This window comes from Colobus angolensis, unplaced genomic scaffold (assembly GCF_000951035.1).
Source record: "Colobus angolensis palliatus isolate OR3802 unplaced genomic scaffold, Cang.pa_1.0 Scaffold329, whole genome shotgun sequence".
Classification (NCBI taxonomy): domain Eukaryota; kingdom Metazoa; phylum Chordata; class Mammalia; order Primates; family Cercopithecidae; genus Colobus; species Colobus angolensis.
The window spans coordinates 534566-544366 of record NW_012116588.1 but is presented as its reverse complement, the minus strand read 5'-3'; the positions used below and the strand labels follow the sequence as shown (position 1 = coordinate 544366).

General features: G+C 42.4%; 1 protein-coding gene across 1 annotated transcript in view; it reads right to left on the bottom strand.

The window, feature by feature from the left end:
• Positions 1-8851, bottom strand: part of TAF15 (TAF15 RNA polymerase II, TATA box binding protein (TBP)-associated factor, 68kDa) — a gene marked incomplete at its 3' end in the record, with an annotated part of 37329 nt that extends 28478 nt beyond the window's left edge. Inside the window, exons 1-2 of the mRNA XM_011951890.1 lie at positions 8736-8851; positions 634-673 (exon numbers count right to left, since the gene is read on the bottom strand). Of these exons, the coding sequence (XP_011807280.1) occupies positions 634-673; positions 8736-8742 (47 nt within the window). The remainder of the gene's footprint in view (positions 1-633; positions 674-8735) is intronic.
• Between the last annotated feature and the right edge of the window lie 950 nt (positions 8852-9801).

Here is a 9801-nt window from a genome sequence, read left to right as displayed (position 1 = left end):
GCCCGCCACCTCGCCCGGCTAGTTTTTTGTATTTTTTAGTAGAGACGGGGTTTCACCGTGTTAGCCAGGATCGTCTCGATTTTCTGACCTCGTGATCCGCCCGTCTTGGCCTCCCAAAGTGCTGGGATTACAGGCTTGAGCCACCGCGCCCGGCCAAATTTCTTTAATAATTGTTTCTTCTAAGAGATTTCCTAAATAAAACATAATCTTTACAATACCAAGGAAATCTGTTTTAATCTCTAGGAGGTATATTCATCGATGCAGACAGATTTAAGAAAACGAAGAAGCCCAGTGCAGTGGCACACGTCTGTAGTGGAGATTACAGTTACTTGGGAGACTGAGGCAGGAGGATCGCTTAAGCCCAGGAATTTAAGGCTTTGGTACACTATGATTTGCCTATGAATAGCCACTGCACTCCAGCCTGAGCAACACAGCAAGACTGTCTCAAAACATAAAGAAAAATAGAAAAGGAATAAATGTTTTATAGCACCTATTTACACTGACCCTCTTCACTCTGTGACAAGTTAATATTTAATTAACTTATGACATCCAGACATCAAGTCTCAAGAGAAGCTTGACAAAATTCACCTCAGTTATACCCTTTCATATTATTAAAATGTATGTATACTTTACCTTTGTTGCTCACCCCCAGACTGACCGTAACTTCCAGAATCTAGAACACATAAAAAGAATTTTAAATCTTATTTAAAATTATGCTTCCTTCAAAGGCTGACTAGCTCATATAGAAGAAATATGGTAAGAAAACGTGAAGAATTGCAGAAAGAAAAACTAACCCAAGTTAAATACTATGAAACGAGAAATTTGTACAAATAGTATTTACTTTTTACAATAACTACATATTTGCAAACTACTATTCTACATGTGTGCTGAGGGTCACAAGAAGCCAGTGAACAAATGTAAATCAGTGAAAATCCATTCTTTAAACAGACTCAAGAGCTTAAGCAATATTATTATATATAAAAAGACATCTGTTAAAACTAATCAGGTCCAAAAAAGGGAAAGACATGCACTATGACATCCTCAGGATTACATCTACTTGTATATCCTTACCACCCCAAGATATACACCATTCCTTTGTACTGAACTGCTTTGGCTGTCAGCACCAACAAAAATATTTCCAAAGACTTGCTAAAAAAAAAAAAAAAGCAGCTAAGTTAGTTGCTCCATTCTGATTTTATCAAGCTTTCAGGGATTCAGCCAATTGGCACAGCAAGTCAGCAATACCTGCTTGTAGCTTCAGTTGAGCAATTAAAAAAACTATCAAGGGACTGGTCATGGTGGCTCACATAATCCCAGCACCATGGGAGGCTGAGGCAGGCCGATGGTTTCAGACCAGCCTGGCCAACATGGCGAAACCCCATCTCTACAAAAACCACAAAAATTAGCTGAGCATGGTGGCATGTGCCTGTAGTTCCAGCTACTCGAGAGGCTGAGGTGGATCACCTGATCCAGGGGCGGTCAAGGCTGCAGTGAGCTGTGATTGTGCCACTGCACTCCAGCCTGGACGACTGAAAGAGACTCTCAAAAAAAATTTTCAAAAGGTGGGGTGGGGTGGGGATGGTAACATATAAAAAATAAATACAGAATTTGAACTCTGAGCTGAGTCTCAATACTTCAAAGTGTCAATCATATCAAAAATTACTAAAGAAGTTCTATTTATCTATCCTTTAGGCTTTACTCAGATGCACATGAATGACCTAAGTATGTGATGCATAGAAGCAATTTTATATGAAACACTTTTGCAACCGCAGAAAATGGCTCTAAGTTGCAAACTGTTGACCATCAGGCCCAACCTCACTCAATTTGAAAGAATCACTGCTGTCAAATTGTTCTAAAACCCACCAAAACCTAATGAAATTGGTAACTTTTTCTTTCTTCTTTTTAAGAGATGAAGTCTTCCTGCCACCCATGCTGGAATGCACTGGCGCCATCACAGCTCACTCCTGGACTTGAGCCATTCTCCTGCCTCAGCCTCCTGCATAGCTGGGACTACAGGTGTGCAGCACCACGCCGAGCTATTTTTAATTTTTAGAGACAGGGTCTCAGTAACTTCCTCTTTTTAAAATTTAATTATACAATATGTCCCTGTAACCCTTTTTCATCCAATTTATAAAAAGCTACAATATGAAAATACTGCCACCGAATAGAAGTGGGTGATACCAAATTTGCCACTTTTCTGCAGTAAAGCTCTCCAATTAGACCAAATAAGATTTTAACGCTTAATTTTAAGAATAGTAAATGAAGGCCAGATGCAGCGGCTCATCCCTGTAATTCCAGCATTTTGGGTGGCCTGTTAAGACAGGAGTACTGCTTGAGCCCAGGAGGTCGAGGATGCAGTGAGTCATGATTGCAACACTACACTCCAGCTTTAACGACAGAACGAGACCCTGTCTCAAAAGAAAAAAAAAAAAAAGAATATTAAATGAAATCTTGACACAAACTACTACTACTAGGAATATGGAGGGCATAAAACTAGCTGAAATAAAAAAGAAAAAATTACACATCATTGCCAGGCCCATGAGAAGATAGCTAGAGTTGTAGCTAACAACCAAATAAGAAAAATCAGAAAAGAATACCCAATCTAATTAGGACATTAAGAGATTAGATGCCTCTATGAAATGACAGGAAATCAGATTCTCCTAAATCAAAGGATGAAAAGGGCTACGGGGGGAAAACAATGAGTAAAGATATTTGCGGATGCATGAAGCTTTAAACTATATCCTGAAGCATGGATGCAGGTTCTCCCAGTGACAAAGTATATAATCGCAACACATTTTCTTTAGGTTCAGGCAAAGTTTTAGTAGGGTACAGCTCATAAGTCCTGTAACCCTATCTCAAATCTAACAGTAAGGTCCTTAATCTTAACCCAGTCATTTCAGCCCTCTGAAATTATAAATCTAACTTCTTTAGCTGGCTAGCTTAAAAACTCCAAGATGATCTAGAAATAAGCATACTGAGTAGTAAATCTGGCCCTTGGTATAAATTCTTGAGTGATAAAGTGTAGATGTTTTATATTCATCAGAGAAAATCAGTTTATAAATTAAGGCATTCCAAACAACTGTTGTGATTATTTGACACTTGTGCTTTGTGTCTAGACCTATGAATTATTTAAAGTGCTTTTGAATTTCCAAAAGTGTATAGTTTTGATTCTCTTTGTGTTTTTTCCTAATACTCCACTGCAGCTAGAAAAGTTATTATTCTTGGTATTTGTTCGGATTTCCGGTTTTGCTTTTCCCCCTTGGCACGTCCCCTGTGTGCCTGAAAAGAATTATGTATTTTCTAAATTTCAAGTGAATTCTATCAGATTATAACATTATGCTTATTAGCTGTATCACTCATATTTTACTAATGTTTGGTCTAGTCTTAATAATGTTTGGTCATATTCTTACTGTTTACCTGATCTATTAATTGTCATATTATGTATTTTATATATATATATACACACACACACACACTTTTGAGACAGAGTCTCGCTCTATCGCCCAGGATGGAGTGCAGTGACAGGATTTTGACTAACTGCAACGTCTACTTCCCAGGTTCAAACAACTCTCTTGCCTCAGCCGCCTGAGTGGCTGGGATTACAGGTGCCCGTCACCTCACCCGGCTAGTTTTTGTATTTTTAATAGAGATGGGAGTTTCACCATGTTGACCAGGCTGGTCTCGAACTCCTGACCTCAGGTGAACCACCCGCCTCGGCCTCCCAAAGTGCTGGGATTATAGGTGCTAAGCCAACAAGTCTGGCCTGTTTTTATTAGGCACATAAAAGTATAGCCCTATGTTCCTGGTGAATTTCCTTTTAACATTACATCTGAACTTTATTTTGGCTAGTAACATAACTTAAAAAAGAAAGAAAGAAAATCAGCTGGGTGCGGTGGCCCACGCCTGTAATCCCAGCACTTTGTAATCCCAGCAGATCACGAGGTCAGGAGACGAGACCATCCTGGCTAACATGGTGAAATCCTGTCTCTACTAAAAATGCAAAAAAATTAGCCGGGCGTGGTGGTGGGCACCTGTAGTCCCAGCTACTCAGGAGGCTGAAGCAGGAGAATGGCGTGAACCTGGAAGGCGGAGCTTGCAGTGAGCTGAGATCACGTCACTGCACTCCAGCCTGGACAACAGAGCAAGACTCTGTCTCAAAAAAAAAAAAAAAATCACCTTTTAGTTGGTGTTTGCAAATTGCTTGAGCTGAGGAGTTCAAGACCAGCCTAGGCAACACAGAAAGACCCTATCTCTACAAAAAATTTTAAAAATTAGCCAGGTAAGGCAGTGCGCACCTGTTGTCAGTCCCAGCTACTCCATTAAAAAAAAAAAAACAGAAAAAAGAAAATTCAAAGTCAATGGTTACTTTCTCTCTAAACTCCAAGGATCATTTCATTATTTTCCAGCTTCTTAAAATATTTAATTAGTCTGTTATCAATCATACCACTGCTTCCTATTTTCTCCAGTAGATTATTGGTATTTCATAACCTGTATTTTCACGTTAATGTATCCAGGTATGAATTTGTTTCATGTTTAAACTAGTGTTCACTTCAAAATATTCATTTACTTTGGAAACTAACTATTGATTCTTCCTCCATTTTCTCCTTCTCAACCTCTTATTAGATGTATGACAGGAGTTCTTAATCTATTTCCCATATTTGTTAATTTCTTTTTTTTTTTTGCAGGACAGGGTCTTGCTCTGTCGCCAACGCTGGAGTATGCTTAGCACAATCACAGCTCACTGCAGCCTCGAACTCCTAGGCTCAAGTAATCCTCCCACTTCAACCTCCTGAGTAGCTGGGATTACACACGTGTACTGCCACATTCAGTTGATCTGTTTTGTACTTTTTGTAGAGATGGGAGTTTCATCATGTTGCCCAGGCTGTTTTCAAACTCCGGAACTCAAGCGATCTACCCACCTCAGCCTCTGAAAATGCTGGGATTATCGGCGTGAGCCACCATGCCCGAAATCTTTCATTTTCATATCTTATCCCCCTGAACTGAATGCTGGAAGATCACATCTACCTTCCACATCTGAAAGATAAATCACATCCATCGTATCTGTAATTCTTTCTTCTACTAGGTCTGCTATCCAACTTAGTCACTTTTTCTAATTCTAAACGTTTTATTCTTTTTCAAATCTATGTGGCTTGCTTTATTAACACCTTGATCTTTTTTTTTGAGACAGTCTTGCTCTGTCACCCAGGCTGGAGTGCAGTGGCTCGATCTCGGCTCACTGCAACCTCTGCCTCCCAGCTTCAAGCGATTCTGGTGCCTCAGCCTCCCAAGGATCTAGATTACAGGTGCCTGCCACCTCGCCTGGCTAATTTTTATATTTTTAGTAGAGACGGGGGTTTCGCCATGTTGGCCTGGCTGATCTTGAACTCCGGACCTCAGGTGATCCACCTGCCTCGGCCTCCCAAAGGGCTGGGATTACAGGCATGAGCCACCGCGCCCGGCCAACACCTTAATCTTAGGGTTGATTCCTTCCTTTAGGTTTTTTTTTTTTAACAATTTTAAACATAAAAATATTCTCTCAGATAATGTTAGAGGCTCTAATCCTGTCATTGACTCTCATTTCGGTTAAATGTTTCCTAAAGCTCTGCAATTTACTGTGAACACATCTTTTGCAAGGCTTGCTTTATCTGAAATTCCTTGTCATCTAAACTGTGAAATGTCCTCCAGAAAATGTTTTTCAGATTTTTTTTTTTTTTGAAATGGAGTTTCTCTTGTTGCCCAGGCTGGGGTGCAACGGCACAATCTCAGCTCACCGCAACCTCCACCTCCCAGATTCAAGCGATTCTCCTGCCTCAGCCTTCTAAGTAGCTGGGATTACATGCATGCACCACCCCGTCTGGCTAATTTTGTATTTTTAGTAGAGACGGGGTTTCTTCAGGGTTGGTCAGGCTGGTCTCGAACTCCCGACCTTAGGTGATCCACCCAGCTCGGACTCCCAAAGTGCTGGGATTACAGGCATGAGCCATCACGTCGGGCCGTTTCTCATGTTTTTAACAGAAACACCAAGAGTATTACCAGCCCAGAAACCATTTTTACGTTAATTTGTCTTAAGGTTTCCTGGAGCCTAAATGTCCATGCTACCCTGTTATCTCTTATGTTGGTACCAAGGTTTTCTCCAGTTCATTCCTTCACAGAATGTGCAGTCCTTCGACTCCATAACACATTAAGTCTAGAATTTGTGTTAAGAGTCTCAGTTCCCATTACCTGTCGTTAATGGTCCATACGTTTTATCTCTGGTCCTTACGCAGTTACTTGAGCAATAAAACTCAAGTCTCTAAAAGAGGTGTACACCTTCCTCTCCAGTGTAGCTGGCAAGTTAGCTCTTTGCCTACCATGCTGCCTCCTACTTCATTTTTAGCACTGGGGGTTTGTCCTTAGTTTTCGCATTTTAAAAAATCTTTGTAGATAGATTTTCAAGTTAATCGTGGTCTGCCATACTGCCAGAATGAGAAGTTATCTTGACTTTGTAATTTTTATGTGTGTAACTAATCTGAATTTGTAAGGTATTAGATAATTCACATTTGTAAACAGTATCTGAATGTAAGACTGACTTATAATTTCTACAATTTTGATTTATTGATTACTTAAGTGCTTATATTTTATTAGGTTTTTTGGAGTGGTTGAGTCAATTGGATATATTAAACTGGATATATTAAACATAGTAGTCTGGAATGTTTAAAGGACTTAACTAAAATTATTAATGGCATTAGTTGTTTTGGGGTATTTTAATAAACATTCATCAAAGAGCAAGTCAAAAGCATTATTTTTATACCAAGTCAAAGGTATTATTTTTATACACTTATTACAAAACATATAAATAGTATACCAAGCCTAAGAATATAAAGTCTAGCTTTAATTAATTGAAGGTTAATTTAAAAACACACATCTAATAAGTAGTCCTTTTCACACATCGAAAAGCCAATTTCGTATTTAAAAAAAAACTCAAATTACAAAATAACAAATATCTGGTGTCTTAGTAACTTCAAGATCAGTACTAACGATTAAGCCAGCTTATATACTAATATGATACATGAAAAAGCCTGCATTTTACAAATAGCAAACCACTAAAACTTTAACTTTCCACAGAAGCCATTGTTTTATATCAATAATTATGTCAAAGATCAATACAAGCTAAAAGTTTTTAATGAGCAGTGAAACAAACCATTAAAACTTGGTAAATTTCTCCACGAGGGTAGAATTTTAATTTCTGTTTAAACCATGGGTAGATTATGATACACTCTGTGAGGGTGTACTGTAAGTACTTCTAAGGAGCTTTATCAGAATTCATCCCAAATTACGTACCTAGCAAAAGATATACTAATGTCTACTTTGGAATAAGAAATTATTACTTGTTTGAACAAGGATTAAGCAGAAACTGAAAGAAGTGCAGTTTATAGCCTCTTACATAAAGTAGATGGGCACCCCTCAAAAACAAACCAATATCCTGGCTCCTTAAGTATCAACATTAATCTAAGTAATGTACGGCACGCTCCTGTCCAAACGTTCCCTAATCTGTAGTCTTCTCAGATCGATGCTTCATTTTGATCACACATTTCTATCCTGCAAGACTGGTACCTGGGTTTTTTGTCTGGTTTTATAACACTAGGCAGGTTAGGCCTTACTCAAAATACAAGACTGCAAAAGGCCTGTTTCACCTCAACCATATGGTTTCAGGAAATGTTCTGTATTTCCAGCAGAAAAGAGGTATCTAACTCTCATGAGGGTTTCTAGCCAGTGGATAGATACCTGGGTCTTTGCGGCCCGTGATGCAGCCTAACAGTAGAGGACCTTGTGTGATCAGCTAGGTCTGCTATAGCAGGAGGACATCCATGTTCTAGACTTTTTATTCTGGTTTAGCAGGATCCAAACTGGCTGCCCTGAAGAGACTAATGCCTCTTTCTCTTCCACACAATGGGTGGCCTCTGCCAAGTTAACTGCTTCGTGGGAGGAAAAAGATTGCCTTTCCTTCGGTCTGCATGTTTTAAGGTAAATGCCACATACACCTACAGGAGCTTCTCAATAATAGATAGACAAGGCTCACTTTCAAACTCTTTCAGGAGATAAACTGGAGGGGAAGACGAATCGCAGGAAGGTGAAGAGGAAGCTGAATTACTAGGAAAACACCCCCAACTCCAGTCCGGGTGGTTACTGCAGAGTGAATAACGGTAAGTACGGTTTGGTGTAAGGCAACGTCCTTTGAAAGGGCTCCCAGAGCGTCAAGGCCCCCACCTGATGAATGGGTGAGTCAGGCAGGCCCAGCTCCACTTCATGAATTTTGGAAAACTGAGGTACGAGGCGGCGAGATGACTGGCCCGAGGCCTCGCTGAAAGATCCGAGGCGGAGCGGAGAACCAGAAGCACCGCTTCTCTTAGGCTGATGCTCTAATCTCGGCTCCCCCCGCCCCTACGATGGCGTAGACGGCCTCCGCCCCCCGACTCACACACACCCTCCCCCGGGAACGGCAAGTCTCCTCAGGTTCCAAGGACACGGTCAAAAGACAAGAGGCCCGAGGCGCTCCCGCCGTGATTTGCAGCCGGAGAGCGTTGGGAGCGTGCGTGCCTCCAGTCCAACATGGCGGCGGCAGCGGCCGCCCCCCCACCCCAAGCCTCCCTCAGGGCCGGAGGCTTCTCCTCAGGGCCCTCCGGTGGGCGGGAAGACAGCCCAACCCCGCCAGGCCCTTCTCGTCGCTGCCGCTGCTCGCTGAAGGAGTCACCTACCCGACATGACTAACGGCCGCGGCGCGGAGGCCCCACAGCCCGCCGAGAACAAGGAATACGAAAGCCAGGCGGCGCGGCGGCCGGAGCTGTACTGAGGGCGGCGCGGCGGGCTGAGGCGGACTGCGGGGCTCCGGCAGCCAATCAGGGGACAGCGGGTGGTACCACAAAGCCGCAGCAGGAGGGGTGTTTCTGCATTGGTACTAGCCGCCGAGCCCTGAGGCCTTCTCAGGCCCCTCTATTCCCCCCTCCGCTAGCCGTACCATTATTGAGAGGGAATTGAGAAGAGAAAGTACCAATGCCAAGATCACGATCGGGGAGGAAATGGAACCTTCTCGCTCCGTCTTATTTACAATCCCATTTCTCACTTTATTGGGTCTGATGGAATTTGCGGTTAGGAAACGAAAGAGGAGGGACCTTATAAACACAGACTATTTGGTTATGCAAAGCTTTTCTTTCCCTACAATTTCGAATGGTACGTCCTAGCTGGCGAGCTTTTGCTGCAGAGTGCTTGGGCCACCTGGGGGCGTTCGGAGTCGGCGAGCTCGGGGACTGCGAGTCGTGACCAGCTCGCGTACCTCATCGCCTCCCGGTTTGTTGTAACTGTCTCGCCGAGTAGCAAACAAGGATGCTGGAACAAAAGGGTGCCTTAAGACGAAATCGTACACAAATCTGACCCTGAGAATGTGGCGGGGCGGAGGGATCGAGCTTTTATTTTCAGCACTGTAATAATAGCTGACTCTTGTCAGGCACCTTACATCATCTCATTTAATTCTCACAACAGACTGATGAAATATTTTCCCCATGTTGCAGATGAGAAGACAGAATTCATTTGATCTAGGTCATACAGCTAGTAAACGGCCAAGGTGGAATGTGAAGCCTGGTAACCCGACGCCATTGCATGTGAGTTTAATCAAAATGCTGCACGGCCCAGAGGGGTGGGCCCAAGGCCGCTTGGGCGCTGTAGCAGGGAACGGGCTGGAAAAGCTCAGAGAGCCAACAAAGACTTTTTCCGGGAGGGCATGGTATCTGAGCCAAACCGTAGGTGATGTGCAGAAGTTGACCGAGT